This window comes from Tachysurus fulvidraco, chromosome 12 (assembly GCF_022655615.1).
Source record: "Tachysurus fulvidraco isolate hzauxx_2018 chromosome 12, HZAU_PFXX_2.0, whole genome shotgun sequence".
Taxonomy (NCBI): Eukaryota; Metazoa; Chordata; class Actinopteri; order Siluriformes; family Bagridae; genus Tachysurus; species Tachysurus fulvidraco.
This window is the reverse complement of record NC_062529.1, coordinates 7,721,883-7,740,839: the sequence shown is the minus strand read 5'-3', so window position 1 is coordinate 7,740,839 and position 18,957 is coordinate 7,721,883. Positions and strand designations below refer to the sequence as shown.

Below are 18,957 nucleotides of genomic sequence, written 5' to 3'. Positions count from 1 at the left end.
GCTATTTTAGGTTTTTGTCTGGGATTTCAATCCATTGGCAGTGTAGTGGGCTGTAATCACTACAGGAATTGTAGAAGCAGATCATGTACAGGATGTGTTTAGCCTCACAGATGAGCAACACTTAATGTTGCTGTTTGTTTCGCCGTTTATGGTCATAGAGATATGTTAGATTTAAATTCAGACGAGTGCAAATCTTATTCATTTAAAGCACTAAATAAGTCCATTTAGTGAAGATGATGAACTTGAACTTAAAGGTGATAGAAAACACACGGGCGAGCCGCTGCACCACTAAAGCAGTCAGATGTTCTTGTAGTGGAGCATGACAGAGACAGCAGTCTGCCACTGAACACACTCCTCTACCTGGTGAACATAATACACACTCCTCTACCTGGTGAACATAATACACACTCCTCTACCTGGTGAACATAATACACACTCCTCTACCTGGTGAATATAATACACACTCCTCTACCTGGTGAATATAATACACACTCCTCTACCTGCTGAATATAATACACACTCCTCTACCTGGTGAATATAATACACACTCCTCTACCTGGTGAATATAATACACACTCCTCTACCTGGTGAATATAATACACACTTCTACACCTGGTGAACATAATACACACTTCTACACCTGGTGAACATAATACACACTTCTACACCTGGTGAATATAATACACACTTCTACACCTGGTGAATATAATACACACTTCTACACCTGGTGAATATAATACACACTTCTACACCTGGTGAATATAATACACACTTCTACACCTGGTGAATATAATACACACTCCTCTACCTGGTGAATATAATACACACTCCTCTACCTGGTGAATATAATACACACTTCTACACCTGGTGAATATAATACACACTCCTCTACCTGGTGAACATAATACACACTCCTCTACCTGGTGAACATAATACACACTCCTCTACCTGGTGAACATAATACACACTCCTCTACCTGGTGAATATAATACACACTCCTCTACCTGGTGAACATAATACACACTCCTCTACCTGGTGAATATAATACACACTTCTACACCTGGTGAATATAATACACACTCCTCTACCTGGTGAACATAATACACACTCCTCTACCTGGTGAACATAATACACACTCCTCTACCTGCTGAATATAATACACACTCCTCTACCTGCTGAATATAATACACACTCCTCTACCTGGTGAACATAATACACACTTCTACACCTGGTGAACATAATACACACTTCTACACCTGGTGAACATAATACACACTTCTACACCTGGTGAACATAATACACACTTCTACACCTGGTGAATATAATACACACTTCTACACCTGGTGCATATAATACACACTTCTACACCTGGTGCATATAATACACACTCCTCTACCTGGTGAATATAATACACACTTCTACACCTGGTGCATATAATACACACTCCTCTACCTGGTGAATATAATACACACTTCTACACCTGGTGCATATAATACACACTTCTACACCTGGTGCATATAATACACACTTCTACACCTGGTGCATATAATACACACTTCTACACCTGGTGCATATAATACACACTTCTACACCTGGTGAATATAATACACACTCCTCTACCTGGTGAATATAATACACACTTCTACACCTGGTGCATATAATACACACTTCTACACCTGGTGAATATAATACACACTTCTACACCTGGTGAATATAATACACACTCCTCTACCTGGTGAATATAATACACACTCCTCTACCTGGTGAATATAATACACACTCCTCTACCTGGTGAATATAATACACACTTCTACACCTGGTGAATATAATAGTGCAGACAGCAGGATGTTAAAAGTTTGGTTGGTTTTCATTATAATTAATATAAAAAATTATATTTATTCCAAGTTTTGTTTCAAGCCATGTTTAAATGAAATAACCCATTATTTGCAAATCAGTTCACATAAATACTCAACAATCTACAAACTAAAGTGTTTATTTTATTGAGTTACATATTTTATATATATATATAGTCAGTCAACATAGAAGTTTAGTCGTTTTGTGAAGTCTTTCCATTGTGTTTATTTGTACTGTATGTTTTAGGTGGGAGAGAAATGAACCAGTAAAAACAATTCACTGAAAAAGAGGGAAGAAATTTTTTACGTTCACTGTTAAATTCAGTTACTTATGTATTTGGTATTTGGATGAAGGCAACTGGTTAAAAAAAACACTAATTTGTTTAAAGTTTTCATCAAATACTTTTTATTTAATCGCACACATGAAGTTACTGTACATTTTGTGAAAGCGAGCCAGAACAAGGCCAGAAAATAAGATCAGTAACAGCAGGGAAACGGTTAGGATTAAAAACAAAAATAACACCATACAAAAGGAGGAAGTGTTTGTTCTGCTTTACAAGCTGAGCTGCTTTACATGATGTTTACAGTGCAAAGGTGTTTACTTGTTTTTTTATTATTTTGCATTTAAAACTGTTGCTACTGTAGATCTCCTGAAATTTGTTAGACATTTGTGTTGAACTTTGAGAGTCAAGCTGGTTAGAATGTTTGAACTGGGTCTGTGCAAGTTTGTTGTTGTTGTTGTTTTTTAATCCAAGTGTTTGTGTTGAACTGATTCACTTTGAAGGGGCTGAAATACTCGTTCCAAACACACGACCGCTTGTGCTTCGTCATGGAGTACGCAAACGGAGGAGAGGTGAGCGTGGAATGGCGCCTGAACTAATTCACTTAGTTAGCTGAAGCGGTCTTTGTGGCTGAAGGCAATAAATATTCAACCCTTTTTTTCCCCCAATAGCTTTTCTTCCACTTGTCACGGGACCGGGTATTCTCTGAAGACCGGGCACGCTTCTATGGAGCAGAAATCGTCTCTGCACTGGACTATCTGCACTTGGAGAGGAACGTCGTTTACCGCGACCTGAAGGTGATGCAAGACGAAATCTTTATTTGATTAGAGGAACAGAGCTTTAAGTTCATCTATTGGTGACAAACACACACACACACACACACACACACATTCTTTTGGTAAAGTTTCACAGACATAATTATTACTGCAGGTGATTAATGGGGCAACTGTAGGTAAATTTAACCTGAACCTTAACCAAACTAGCCAAAAGGAAACATGGGTGTTTTTAATTATTTTTTATTTTAAAAACCATCAGTTTTTGGAAAATAGCATTTTGCGCTTTGGGTCCAAAGAGATGTCCGAACAAGGTTAGAACTGTCAAATATTTCCCCACTAAAATAGAAACACACACATGCACACACACACACGCACACACAGTACAGATATCAACCTCCCATAAACTATCTTGAATCATATTTCCTTAAATAGCAATAGAACGGTTATATCATCCTTCATGTGCTTCATCCATTTGCACCGTAGCAGAGCACTAAAATAACATTTCCCCACCTCAGATATCAGCTCTACTAGAAGAAACTGGTGGAGTTCACAAGAAGTGATACTCAGAACCGAGCACTGAGCGATCTCTGTTCTTCACCCCTTGTGTTCACTCGCTCTCGGCTCTAACGGCTCTAATTTGCCGTTTTCTTTCGCTCTGTCCTGTCCCCCCTCGCTTTCTTTAAGCTGTGCTCGGGATGTGCTATGGTTCCTCTGAAATTGCCAGAGTAGCAGGATGGGGCAGTTTGTGCTGACTGGTGTGCCTGGGCCTCTGGCCACGTGTGAGCTACAGCTGCCAGGTGACTTTAAGTAGCCCAAGAGACAGAGAGAGGACATGCTGATATTAAACCTCTGCAGCACACACATACACTCGCACGTATACACACACACACACACACACACACACACACACACACAGAGTGCTTACACACACCCACTGTGTTGAGCCAGTGGTGCTCACTGCTCCCTTTTGTACAGCTATTGGTTTGAATCAAGTTGTGTTGAGTTTAATTCTGTTGAATATGATATCGAATGAATGGATGCTTGCTTTTTTTTTCTTTTCTTTTTTTTTTTGCTGCATCACAGAAAAGCACAACGGAACAGTTTTTTTTGGTGCTGTGCTTAAAACATGTTGCATTTATTTGAAATAAATTTTTGTGACATCACCCAGACAATGGCTTCTAAAGCTTCATAGATGATGTCTTTATGGTTTAGACATATACCCACCTGAATGCAATGAACATGGAACTGGAAAACTGAATCTGGCTCTTGCTCATAAACCTCTTGCTTCTTTCTTGTTCTGGTCCTTTAGCTGGAAAATCTGATGCTGGATAAAGATGGCCACATAAAGATCACTGACTTTGGGCTTTGTAAAGAGGGCATAACGGACGGAGCCACTATGAAGACCTTCTGCGGCACACCAGAGTATCTGGCTCCTGAGGTAAACACACACACCACACACAAATACACGGTTCACTGAAACTAGACTAGTGACCATCAGGTCCTTTCAAGCATTTTGAATAATAAATAAATAATAATTGATTTCATCGCCAAAGCACTAGTCCAGTGCGTGTTGTGTGTAAGGATAGCAGTTCTGTTCTTGTCCCTTTAAGAGTGAATGATTTACTCCACCTCAGGAAAGTTGAGGTGAGGAGCAGCTGTCGATACACACATTGTGATAGTGTTGGGGTGTGGCTCTCACTGTTGTGTGCAGGTATGACATATGGCACTTAAACAGTAACATGATAGGTGTGCGTGTGTGTGTGTGTGTATGTGTGTGTGTGTGTGTGTGTGTGTGTGTGTGTGTGTGTGTGTGTGCGCGTGCACGAAGAATGTTTTCCGGGTGAAGGGTGCCTGTATCGACACTGTCGCCTCAGTTTGGTATTTACTGGGAGATCAGCAAGGCATGTGAGCTTTTGATGCCAGTCGAACGGACTCTCTGTTACCGAAAGCCCCCTCGCGCCTCAGCTGACGCATACCCACGTGCTGACGTAGTTAGACATGACCGCCATAGTTGTAACGTCTGATAAATCTTTCATAGACCTAAACTGGATGTAATGGATTATATAGAAGGATCAACCGAGCAAAATGTCATTTTTGGCCAGGAGATGGACGTCAATGTCATTCTCACTGCTTGACTATGTACTCGACATTTAAGCTCCTCTAGTTAACTAGGACCTCGTCACGATTTATCTCACAGTCTGTTTACCTGTTAAATCTTTTGAAACATCTAGAAGCTCTCCTGAGAATCCTTACCTAAATAGAGCTGCCAATATTTCCCTGCCTATATGCCATCTCACCTCTTTCTCCTCATGGTGACTTGACAGCACAGCCTAAGTTTTTTTTTCTCGTCCTTTTTTTTTTTTTTTTGAGACCTATTGGTGAGGAGGAGGAGGAGGAGGTCGCTGTGGAAACTGTGCGACCTCTCCGGTGGGCTGTGTTACAGGTTGTTCTGCCATAAACAATGAGCTTGTTGTTTGGGCACAGGGCTATGGAATGCCTTTCCGTCTGGGAATATTCCACCAGGCCAGAGAGAGACCGAGAGAAACGGTCACTCAGGATACACTCAGACATTCTTTCACTGGATGTTTGCGTAGAGAGAATCAGAATGAAGAACCTGCGTGACAAGAGACGTGAGCACGCAATGATAGTCCACCACACACTGATACAAAAACAAAAAAATAATCATAATGCTACCTGGGATAATATAAAATCTGTTCATTATTTAACAGTGATGCAGCCCTAATCCACATAGTAGCTATAGGGTGTTTGTGGCCCAGCAAAAACATTGCTAAGTGTATCGTTTGTATGGTGAGTTTTAGGTTTGGAGATATGTTTAGGAACTGAGAGGCGAAAGGGGAGAAGAGGAGGCGACCTTAATAAATCATATAAATAAATCCGTTTTTGTTAGGCACTCTAAATTAGACGTTTAATTAGAAATGTTTTTGGTTTGTTTGGTTATTTTGTTTGTTTTAATTTCATCTCGTTTTGATAGAATCTGCGTGTATAGAATATGCGTGTCCCCTCGTGTTTGTACAAGATGACAGGTGGATGAAAATAGGTGTCCCTCTTGTGTGTATATGTGTACACAGTGCTTCTGAGGAAGCCTTCAAGCTTCCCTGGGGGGGTGATCGTGTAACTGTGCAAACTTGGTGCAGTCTGTGTGTGTGTGTGTGTGTGTGTGTGTGTGTGTGTGTGTGTGTATGTATGTATGAGGGATAGGCTTTGGCTCCTGGACTCCTGGCAGCTCCACAGCTGTGCTGCTTTTCTACATATAAGGGGCAGCTGCAAGCCCAGCTGTCTGTCTCTGCTTCTCTGTGAGTCACACGACAGAGGCGCTGGAAATAGAGAGCAATTAGTAATCCAAGCAGCACGCTGGCTTCACCTTACCACCATGGGCTTAGTCTCCCCCTCTGAGGGCACAGCGTTCACCCTGACCTGCTCTCTAGAATGACGACTCCACACACTGCTGCGATATACAAACACTAGGGCAAAAAGTCTTTAATATGGGCACATGACCCAACAGAGACTGCCTTGTAAATTAGTATACAGTGAGGTAGCAGAAACGTATACACCATCCCAGACCCCTTCACAAGCTTCGTACAAGGAGTTGTGGTCCAACACGGGAACTATTCTCTGAATTAGAAAGTTGTCTTTGTAATCATTCCAAACAGTTATCTATTAAGGTGCGGTCTGAATATTTTTAAATGAATCATTAGTAAAGCTCTTTCTTTTTTTATTGTGCAATACAGAGGGAGTATGCGGTTGCTAGTGTCATTGAAATATGACAAGCAGAGGGTTGTAAAAATGACTAACTGCATCTTTAATGCAGCGGGTCTTAAACCGGGATGCAGCCTCAGCCAGGGACTCGAGTGTAAAATAAATTTCACAAACTCACTCAGTACAGATTACATTTTTTTTCATGAATATTATTTAAATGTGGACAGCAATAATATTTTGGTTGTTTATTGGAACTCTAGATCTTTCTATTCACGACCTTTTCACAGATATAACACATTATTTGTTTATCAACCTGGGGTTGGGGTTTGGATTAACTGCATTGTCAAAGGCTAATTAAATGGAAAACTTATTAATAATAATAATAACCACCATAGTTTTAATGCGAGTCTTTTACTGATATTCCAAATCCAATCTGGTCACTGAGTACTTTATAATACTTCCTGCGTGTTTTGTCGTAAACTTAACATGCTGGGCAAAAACCAGTTGAACCTTCAAAACTCTACATTATCCCTCTACCTGAATCTTTAGGCTGACGATTACAATGAGAGGAAGTGTGCCTTGTGGTTTTTTTCCCCTCTTTTTCTTTTTCTCACTAAAGAATTTATTAGAATTGCAGTATTTACTGCCGATATGTAGTTCACACGCAGTCAGCACCTTAAAGATGACGAGCCCCATCTTGGCTCCATGAACTGCAGTGTGTCCGTATACATTAAAGAACAACTTGCACACTAGTGTACTTACTTCTGAGTACAGTTTTTAATCTTTATGTACGTCTGAGACTAAAAGTAATACATAATATACATAGTAATACATGATACTTAGCTCATTTATCACAATTTATCATGTATATGTAGCTCATACTAACTCGATGTTCTCTTCGTTTTCTAACCAGGAGTTAGAAAGGGTCGGGAACGGATTAAAATACAACCAGTCAGTTTGCTCCGAACAGAAACACATATTTTTAATATTTTATAATGTGTCTGGTCTCGCATTCCAAATCGTAGCATTCCTAAAGCAGACTGAACAAAATGAAAACCTTTTAGGCAAGATGTAGGCAGGCCTAATATAATAAAATGGTAGATTTCGAAAGCTATTGGACTTAGCAGCTGTGTTTGTATTGATAAGGACATGTGTACACAGTCTCTCTCTCTCTCTCTCTCACACACACACAGACACACACACTTTTTTGCTCCTGCATGTAGCCCATAAAAATTTACCACAGGTTGTTAATAAATCCAATATACAGTGTTAATACCTTGTCAGTAAACATGATAGCTGGCTACATGCTGTCCCTAGTCTGGGTAAGCTGACTAAGCTACAAACATATTAAAGTTTTATGCTGAAAAAACATTCACGGAAAGTTTCATTGAAGCCATATGGCATTATATCGGTCACTGCTCTTGACCATAGGTTTAAGTATGGCAGGACCGCATTAATAATCAGCTCAAACACAATTGCACTGAGAGGCTATCATACTCGACTCATGCTCTATCGAGTGACTTATTTATTTGTTTGTTTGTTTGTTTGTTTATTTTTAAACCCGTAATAGATAGACGAGAGTCTACAGTATACAATGATCCACTATACAGTCTAACGGCTCGTTTTGAGCCCAAAGTCAGTTTTACCCTCACTGTAAACCTACATTTTAAATTCCACATAAAAAAACTGAAATTGTCAGAACTTTGAGTTTGGCTGCAAAGATCATTCAGTACACCATAGCATTTCTACTTCCTTCTAATTGGATTTGATTATTCGCTATAAAACAATGGTGTATTTGGTGTAAAACAGAATATTTATAGTCCACATTTGCATAAAAATGTGAACCTGGTAACCCTGTCCTGTGGGCTGCTCTTCCTCTGCTGAAAATGTTGAGAGTAAACAGGGGGCAGCTCCGATTTATGTTCCAACGGACCCCTGTTTGCGCTTCTAACTTAACTAGATGAATTTGCTGCTCTTCAAATCTAGAAAGATGAGCAAAATATAATTAGTATTTTAACAATATGCATACTATATGGAATTATGAATAAGTTCTTCATGAATAGTAACATTTACTGAACAGGCGATATGCCACATCTACCCCTGTGGATGCCACATCTACCCCTGCGGATGCCACATCTACCCCGCAAATCTTAGAAATATGATGCTGATGCAGAAACATTTAGCACTCTGAAAGTAGGATGTAAGTACTAAGCTAGTGGACTATATATGGAATAGGAAAGAAACCATTTTATTAGCCATTAACTCAGATTTCACATTAACGTTTCTGTTCCAGATTTGAGGCTTCCTGTTTGCGGCTTTTGCACCATGCAAAATAAGTGTTTGCTTCTGAGTTTCGTTTCGGTTCCCTGATTCCATTTCTCTTCTATCAGTTCGGTTTGATTTTATACCTGTTTGTAATGAGTAACACAAGAAATGGACTTGGCATGTTTGCCCTTTACTTGAAATGTAGAAAAGCAACTATAAGCATGAGCAAAGTGTAATATAAGCACTTCTCTGTGGCGGCTCTTGCATTTTGTACACGCGGCTGAATGTTATCGGATACACGATCAGCTGAAGAATCCTGCATAAGATGACTAGCTTTCCTGAGACCAAGCGACACAGTTTAACTCTTCTCAGTGCTACCGGTTCCTGCCCAAGTTAAGCTCCATCTCTGGTAGTTTGGTAGCTGCAGGCAGAGAGTGTGCTGACACGATGTTCCTGGCTCCTGAGAGAAATGCTATCTCTAGCCCCTTATGCCAGCTGGTAGCTGATGCCTGACCACCAGCACCCCAAGTCCTGGAAAGTGGCCGTCCATATTAAATCACAACTTTTTTTTTTAATCTGCAGTTCATTGAGTATGACGAGAATATATATCCTCTTATCTTAACATATGAGAGTCTTTTGTAACAAGGCGGCATCCTGATGAAGTATTGTTTCATTCATGTCTGTTTCTCTTTTTGTAGAGCGTGTTCATGCTCACGAGGGCAATGTTTAGTGGTGTTCTGCTGTTAGTTTAGACTTTTTCCAGTAAGAGGCTACAGTAAAGTACACTATTTACTTTTAGGCTGTTGGCCACTGGATGTGTGAATGTTTTAAAGGATTGTGGTGGAGATTGTAGAGACTAGGAGGCTGAAATGTGTGTTATTGCTGGAGGAGGATTTGGAGTGAGCAGTATAATAATGTATTACAGCGCCACCAAGTGGAACAGACAGTGTATCACAGGATTTAATTGCAGTCTTTCAATTAACTGTATGATCAGATGTAATGGGAATTAGCACAGTGTAGACTTTGGCTCTGTCTTTGTAGTGCTACATATAAAATTGGACACTTGCTAATAATTTAGGATGAATCTGTTAGCACGCTATTCAGTATTGAGTGATATTGGATGTGTTGCAGGTACTGGAGGATAACGATTACGGCCGTGCTGTAGACTGGTGGGGCCTGGGCGTGGTTATGTACGAGATGATGTGTGGCCGCCTGCCCTTCTATAACCAGGACCACGAGCGCCTGTTTGAGCTCATCCTAATGGAGGACATCCGCTTTCCCCGTACACTCGCCCCTGAGGCTAAATCGCTGCTCTCTGGCCTTCTCAAGAAAGATCCCAAACAGCGGTAAGCGAGAGCTTCAGTCGCACACATTAATCTAAATGTCAGAACACCGTTGATCCATTTATCGTACGTAATTATGACTTAATTGCGTTTACAATGCATAATGTTATTCTGTGTAGAAGACTAAGTATTGTTATGTGAAGATGATGCCAGTCAGATGTTAAGCAGTTAGCGGTGTAGTTTTATAGCTGAAGAAATTCAATAATAATTCAAGTTGTAAGTGAGTGGAAAAAGTACTGGCAACATTTCGCACACTGATTAAACTATTCTTTTAATGCTTGTTATTTAGGTTAGGAGGTGGGCCTGACGACGCGAAAGAAATCATGCGGCACAAGTTTTTCGCTGGAATCGTGTGGCAAGATGTTTATGAGAAAAAGGTAAAATGATGACTGTTTTTGTCTTGTCTGTGTTTATTTATTGTGGTACGACTACCACTAGACCTAATAAGACTAGATTTAGTGTTAGGGTTAAAGTGAAACACAACACCCTGAGATATGGATTTGTTGTGATCACACCCTCAGCTGCGACTCGCACTGTAAATAAGGGTTGGTCTTATGCTCATCCCTTGAGTTTTTCACAGTGCAGACGAAAGCTGCTGAGTGTTTTATCAAGGCGATTTTTTCAGTGCAACACAAAAGCCTTGTTTCTGATTAGTACAGTAGTAACAGTAGACACAAAAAACTCTAGAACTGGTCTAACTTATTTATTCTCTCTCTCTCTTCCTGTCTGTCCTCTCAGCTGATACCTCCGTTCAAGCCCCAGGTTACCTCAGAAACAGATACAAGATATTTTGATGAGGAATTCACTGCACAGACCATCACTATCACACCACCGGGAGAAGGTATTTATCTTTATGTGAAGCTGCAGGTACACTGGGGCGAGGCGGCACAGTGGTGGGGCAACGGATAACACAGCCACCTCACCGCTCCAGGGACCCTGGGTTTAATCTTGAGTTTGGATGATGCTATGTTCATACACAGAGATTTTATAACTGCTGTATGAAGTCACCAGGTGGAATTCCTACTACTGGTTGCTGTAGTATTAACATTTATCAGTGGGTGGCACGGCAAGCGTTTCAGATCAGTTTTTTCCGCTAAAATAATGACAAACTGGAGGAAGATCTGGCCGCTTGTATACAAAATTCAGCAACATATATATGCATCATGTTATGTACAAGATTAAGGAGAAGCAGTGTGCACTCTCCCGTGTTCATTTCCATTAGTTGCTGCAGGAAGTCGCTCCATATTTGCATAACTTTAAACTTGTTCTCAAATTTGTTGCATCGCTGGACACAAATCTAGTCGCCAATGGTCGCTGTCACTCATGCTACCTGGAAACTGAAGGTCTTCAGCTGTTTTGTGCTGTCTGTGTGGAGTTTCTGGTATTTCCCTGTGTCTGCATGGGTTTCCTGCAGGTCCTCTAGGTTCCTTCCATATCTCAGAAGGTGGAGTGGCTATGCTAAATTGCCCCAGGTGTGAATGAGTTTGTGTATGCGTTTGTATAGTCCTGCCTTAAGGCTTCACACCTACTGTGACCCTGACCAGAATAAAGCTATTAATGAAGATGAATTGTACACTGGGACAATGCTGGCCCTTTCACATCTCAGAGATTTCACCGTCTTGAAGATTTTGGTGCCAGAACTTTGATTGTTGGAGATTCCTTAAACAAACTGTTAGCTGAAGTGAATTTCTTCCCATTCAGTTGTATTTTTGAGCAAGTACAAAACGTCCCCTTTTTATATATAGCCGCATAGCTGGATAGCAGAGATTTCACAGAGTGAGCTTCACCCCTGCTGGAAAATTAGAAATACCTCTGGTTTACCAGCCCACAGCATGTTAAGGCACCGTCTCCAAGCCTTGTCCTGGCGTAGCCCTTTTCTTTCCTGTCTTGTTCCTACTACAGCTCAGAAGCAGCTACCTAACATTCAAACATACAGGAAAAGGGGATTTTCCATGACTTGGTTTGAGAACATGTGAGAAAAACTCTGTCTCTCTCTTTCTACAAAGTGTATTATTTTTATTTAACAAGCAGTGAAGCTTTCTGTAAATGAGCTGGTCTGGTATGGATTGTTTATAGTGGAACATAAGTAATAATGTGGACTAACTTTAAATGGATAAAAAGCATAACACGATGTTCATTAATAAATCATTGTTGGGAAATTGCTGTGGTGTATTAGAAATAAAGGACCTCAGGACAAGCTGTTGTAGGAAAAAAGTCAACTAACAGGATTGTTTTCCTCTAACAGCACATCTGTTTTGTCTTCCTTCTTACTCTGCTTTCTTATTATTTTTATTTATTAATATTTTTGAAAATCTAAAAGGAATTATTATTCTGCCATTCTCTCTCTCTCACACACGCAGATGAAAACATGGAGCCGTTCGACAGCGAGAGGAGACCCCACTTTCCCAAGTTCTCCTACTCAGCCAGTGGAACCTGTTAGACACCGCATTCCCATATCAGCCTCCACGCCACTGAGTCCAGCACCCTCTGCTGGGTACTTCGGGTAGCTGATGCTCTTTTGCACCACTGATGAACGTCACATTTCCCCCTATATTCACAACCTGGCCTAAGTGTAAAGGCAAGCCTTCTCCTGGATTATATCCGCTTCAGATTAGGATCGCTTTACATTTCATATTATTGTGAACGATAAAACTTCAACCTTCCAACTATTATTATTTTCTGTCGTGACCTCCTACCATCTGATGATTTTTATTTTAATACAGCGGATGTAAGAAAGAAAACACACAGAGTACATCAGCTCACAGGTTTTATAGCACTTCATAAACAGTCAGATATTTACAGAAGATTTGATGAAATGCCAAATATACTTGTTTTACTTGTATTTAAAAAATAAAAAAAAAGAAGAAGAAGAAGACGACCAATCGTTCGGACCAACTGAAATGTTTGTACGTTTTTATACACTGAAAGACTGAATTCAAGAAAACGTTTTGGAAAAAAAAAGTGTATCGCAGCATTTCAATTAAGCAGAACTTTGCCTAGCCTGTATTAATCAGTTCACTTCTAGATGTATGGACTGAAATTGCTTTGCACCCCTTAACCACACACCCCACCACCCCCACCCCCAGCAGCCCTGGCTTTAGGCTACAATTCCAGCCTGCATTTATAATCATTTGTACTAAATGTGCAATACTGTAGCATAATAATAGATTGATTCTAGTACAGTGGTAAAGTTTGAAACGAAGCCAATTCAGTCTTTAGGAACTGATTTTCTTTTTTTTTTTTCTTCTTTTTTTTTTCTTTCAGTCCTCAAAGCAGTCATGAGTTCTCATTATAATAACTTAAACAAAAAAAAATGCACCGATACATCAAACTCTTCAGGATTGAACGTTATCCCACAGGCCGTGTGTTTCATAATAATCTTGTCTGGGTACTTTTCTTCCAGTCTGCATTGTCTTTCTTTTTCCTACTTCCTGTTTTTGGTTGTTTTCTGTATTAAGTGCATTTTTGCAGTGCACATTGCACAGCCTCAGTGAGGTACTACAGGTAGAACTACTCTAACAACTTTAAGGACTTTCTTACAAACTTTGGCTCCGAAACCAAGGGACCCGAGTGGCAGAACCAGCTTGCGACCTTTTGGACATTTTTTTTTTTTTTTTTTTTTTTTTTTACACCTGGATGTGTTCGATATTTATATATTAAAAAACCAGCAGATAGACTCTTCTCTGCTTCAGATGTTGTAACGTTTGTACATTTCGGCATTACTCATATCATAGAGGAGCTACATGTAAAACCGAACACGCAAAGTTTACAAACTAAAGGCGTGGAGAGAATTTGAGCTTGATTATTTGATCGATGAGTTCGAGTCATTTCCAGTAACACACTCGCCCACGATGTTTATGGCTTTTACCAGCTTTGGCACTTAAAATGCTGATTTAGAAAGAATGAAATAAGCTCCAGTGATACATGGATATGAGTGTAATTTAATTTGATTTATGAAGTCTGTAACAATGAAAGAAAAACAAAACCTTACCTGAAGCTCCTTTACGCTTGAAGGTGACACAAACATCTATTAATCTATTGCAAGGTGTAAATACCATGAAATTGTTTTCAGATACAATCCAGTACAGTGCATGTACAGATACTGAAATGAGACTTGTACAGTTAGAGAATCTGTTAAGCTAAGGTCCATGAACATGTTTTTTTTTTTAAAGTGACTTCTTTTCGAATCGTCACTCTATTTAAGTGCATTACTCTGATCAGTGTTCAGATTTCATGTAGTAATCATCAGGCTAAACTCCAACATGGGTAAATGAATGTAAATGCTTTTTTCCCCCTCTCTGTCTTTTTTTTTTTCTTTCTTTCTGTTTGAAGAAGCGATAAGAAAACTTTGTTGCATATAAATGGTCTCATACCGAGCAGGTGACCAGACAACAGAAAAGAATGAAGCGTGTTTGTTTATTTCAACCTTCTAACATTCCACATTGTGTATTACGTATAAATCTTCTTATTGCTTCTTTAAGGCCCAATTGTTACATATGCATACGTTTTCTCATACTTTTTTTTTTTTTTTTTTTTGAAATGGGGAGATATTTTGCTTTTCAGCTGCCTTTCCTCTACTCTCTAAGACACAAACTTTAGTATACGAATAATATAAACTTTGTACGCACATCTGTTTATATGGCTTCAATTTTTTCTGTGGAATTGAGCAAATAAAAAAAAAAAGTTTGGCTAAAAGTGTTGGTTGATCATTTGCAGCATTTAACAGATGCCCTTATCCAAAAGTGGTAGCTTGGTGGACCTGGGATTCGAACTCACAACCTTCCAATTGGTAGACCAACACCTTAACCACTAGACTATCACTATAATTTCAGGGCACAGAGGACACATCAGTAGGAGTACACAAAAATAATGAGACAGTGACTGAGCTCATGTTGGAGTTACACTCAGTCTGCACTCCTGAATGTTCTCCACAGCTGGTCTTTAAACTCTTTTTATATCCTGGTGCTGATGAATTCTTGAATCTGATTGGTCAAAAAGTGTTGATTGATTAAAGTTCTACAGCAGATGTGACCAAATCACAGTTTTATATCTATGTGCTTTTCTAATATGTTATTGTGTCTATAGTAACTCTGTGATTTAATAATAACCTAATTAAAAATGTCTAATCTAACAAGGCAAAATAAATTGACATGGTCAAGCCTTCTGTAAATAGGCTATTAAATTTGATAATGAAAAAAGTCTCCAGTTTTAACAATATTGGCAGAATCCTTAGAACGGTGAAATTTGTGTTTTCCGATTTCAATTAAAAGAAAGCTTTTTTTTTTTTTTGTCAGTTTTGAAGCATATATAGCTTCATATATAGCTGAAAGAGTACACAGTAAAACGAAAAACCTTTCCTCCAGGAGCAACTAATTACACTACAAAGACCTACACTGTACTACATAAAGGGCATGTATGCAAACAGTACAGTACAATGCAGGACCCCTTGTAGTTGGCACCGGTGCTGAGTGCAGTGATGTTGGATAAGCTGTTCCCTATCCAGACTGACTAAGCCACCAAAGGACCAGAGAAGGCAGAATCTCCCAGTCAGGAAGTCCAGAATCCAGTTCCAGAGGGTGGTGTTGGTGCCCAGTTTCCTGTCAGATGCTGAGGAATCATCATGTTGAATGCTGAACTGAATTCGTTCTTGTGTGCTTTTTTTTTTGTCCAGATGGCTAAGAGCCAGATAAAAACTGGGGGAAATTTCTGCAAGACAGAAAAAACATGTTCCACAACATCATTGACTATTGAAAAAGGATAGACATTTTGTAAATAGTGATGTGTAAATAAGATCCAGGGAATTTTAACTCTATCTCTGATACAAAAAAAAAACAGTCCTCATATCTACAGTATAATAAAGTAATGCTATGAGTACCTCTGATTCTGAACATTTACATTTATGGCATGTAGCATAAAGCAATGCCATCAGTGTGAACACCTTTTACAGGGCTGTCAAGTGTCACGCACTGAGAGTGATAGTCACGCATTTAGGTCTATTCTCACGCTCTCCCGCCACACATTGTATTTCTCACGAAGAAAAACTTTTTGACTATTTATCATATATATAAAATAAGCCAAAATGTATCTGTCCGCACCGCTGTCTCTATGGAACAAGGCAGGAATCAAGCGCGTCTCAGTTCTTTGTCGAGCCTGACACTTATCAGCCAATCAAAAAAAAAGAGGCTACACACTAGCCAATCAGAAAATAGCACTAACTGGTTAAGATTTAACGCAACAACCAATGGAAAAAAAAACATTCATTAGCGAGGGTATTTTCGATGGTCTCAAAACGAAACAATCATGACCCTAAAAATGTCTGGGCTTGGGCCGAACTGTTTTAAATGGGAGCAACATTACAAACGATAAAGGAGTCCAAAAAGGCAACAAATACTTAGAATAAATAACACCAGTCATAATAACTCTCTCTCTCGCACACACAAGAATTAATAATACTTTGTAATTGGTTAAATTACGGTCAGTGATCCTTACCAAACACAACAAATCCCCATTATTGTTTTTTGTTTTTTGTTTTTTTTTTTGTTTGTTTTTTTTTTGGGGTTTTTTTGGTAGGAGATGTCACGCTTGCCTGTCTTCAAAACTTGAGAGTCCTGCTTTTTAAAAAAAAATAGTGCTAATGCTAATTGCTAATTAGCACTAATGCTAGTGCTAATTGAATTTTGCTGAAGATTTAAGTCATTAGTCCATTTGTTTGCAGACGAACACCGACTCAGATAAAACACAAGCTGGGCTGCTACATTTTTGGCTTTGTTATGACAAGCATGAACATTTTAAATCTGGTTCATGCAGCTACAGGAAGTCACTGGAGTGAACCTAACAATGTGGTGACTTGAAATCATATGTGAAAGTTTGCAGATTACATCCTTCATTAAATGGATATGCTTAATATGCACTGTTCATCGGTAAACCAAAAGAATTGCAGTTTGTTTGTTATTTGCTCTGCTATAACAGGAATTACACACTTTGGGGCTCTCTCTCTCATTAATTCTTTTCTTATAATAGCATTTCATTTCAATTTTCTTTTACTGTTTCTTTGGAAAACTTCATAGCTTTTACATCCTACACAGAAAAAACACCAAAGGACCAGAGATGACAATGTTATTTGTTTGTTGGGTCATTTTAAGCACAGATATGGTAGTGGAATGTTAGTGTGTTGAACGGGCCACTTCCTTACCTTATTTATCCCCTTTGTATTGAGGTTCTTTGCACAAATATTTATTCTTCCTCCACCCTTCACAACTGTCAGGTTTCTTAATGCTGTGTCTGATCCATTTGACGACTTGATACCAGCTGATTATACAACTGGAACTGGGTGTGTTCCTGCCTGTTTGGTGAGAAATCTAATGCTTTGTGGAAAAGTTTGCATAACCCTGGTTTATCTGGTAAACAATAATGACACTGCTGCCGGTTTAACAAAGCCCAGTCGGTAAAACTGGACTCGCTGGTCGCTTGCAAACAGCCCCAAGCATTATTCTGATTGTTCTGGTAATTATTCTGGTAAATCATTATATTATTTATGTAATCCAAGCACTCCAGTTTCCTCCCCTGGTCCAAAGACATGCATGGTAGGTTGATTGGCATCTCTGGAAAATTGTCCGTAGTGTGTGAGTGTGTGAGTGAATGAGAGTGTGTGTGTGTGCCCTGTGATGGGTTGGCACTCCATCCAGGGTGTATCCTGCCTCGATGCCCGATGACGCCTGAGATAGGCACAGGCTCCCCGTGACCCGAGAAGTTCGGATAAGCGGTAGAAAATGAATGAATGAATGAATGAACATAATCCAAGCCCTCTAGAAAATATGTTTAAGAAAATTGTTTTTCAAAAAAACCAAAAAACACTTGATTCACCTGCTTGAGTACAGAAATGCCTTGTTCTACTTCATCCATACTATGAGGATGCTATTTTCTAACACTTTGTCATACTTATTTTTATGTTGGTATTGGTGAGGGTATTTGGTAGCTTACATGTTGGTATTTGGTGGGGTATTTGGTTGCTTACATTTTGGTATTTAGTGGGGTATTTGGTTGCTTACATGTTGGCATTTGGTGGGGTATTTGGTTGCTTTGCTTTAGACTGGATATGTGATTACTCAATAATCTTTTGATCTCTCCCTTTTTCTGCCAACATAAAGTCATGGAGAACCCGGGGGCATGAGGGCACAAAAACACACACTCCCCATTCACACACTATAAACAATTTAGAAATACCTTTGGAATAGGGGAAAAAACCCACAGGCAAACAATTAAGCATGGGGAGAACATGCAGGTATGGGACAAATGTGTAATTAAGTATTCAAGCCCTCTAATCTTGTCCATGTCTTATCAAGAATTATTTTTATTAATTGCAACTTAATTGATCATAAAACTATGAACATTTTCATGGAAATGTTCCTGAGGGATTCCAGACTTTTAAATGGTAATGTGGAAAGCATACAAACATAAAAAAAAAGAAGAAAAAAAAAAGAAAGAAAGAAACCTTAACAATTTTTTACACAGCTCATTCAAGAAGAGCAAGAAGTCAACAATTCTTCACTCATTGTAATCTCTGTCAACTTACACACACTCACACAAGGTGAAGAGGGCACCTGCAAACATCAGGGTTGTTTCAATGCTTTATTACCTCAAGAGAAGTTTCTTAGATGATTGAGAGATAGATTGGGTCAACATAGATGTAAATTTCAGGATCAGAACCCAGACATCTTTGTGA

General features: G+C 39.3%; 1 protein-coding gene across 1 annotated transcript in view; it reads left to right on the top strand.

The window, feature by feature from the left end:
- The window catches only part of akt1 (v-akt murine thymoma viral oncogene homolog 1), a 52,351-nt gene extending 37,421 nt beyond the window's left edge, over positions 1-14,930 (top strand). The window contains exons 8-14 of the mRNA XM_027172419.2: positions 2,638-2,706; positions 2,806-2,931; positions 4,220-4,348; positions 10,024-10,238; positions 10,525-10,612; positions 10,974-11,076; positions 12,596-14,930. Of these exons, the coding sequence (XP_027028220.1) occupies positions 2,638-2,706; positions 2,806-2,931; positions 4,220-4,348; positions 10,024-10,238; positions 10,525-10,612; positions 10,974-11,076; positions 12,596-12,675 (810 nt within the window). The 3' untranslated portion in view covers positions 12,676-14,930. The remainder of the gene's footprint in view (positions 1-2,637; positions 2,707-2,805; positions 2,932-4,219; positions 4,349-10,023; positions 10,239-10,524; positions 10,613-10,973; positions 11,077-12,595) is intronic.
- Positions 14,931-18,957: the final 4,027 nt, after the last annotated feature.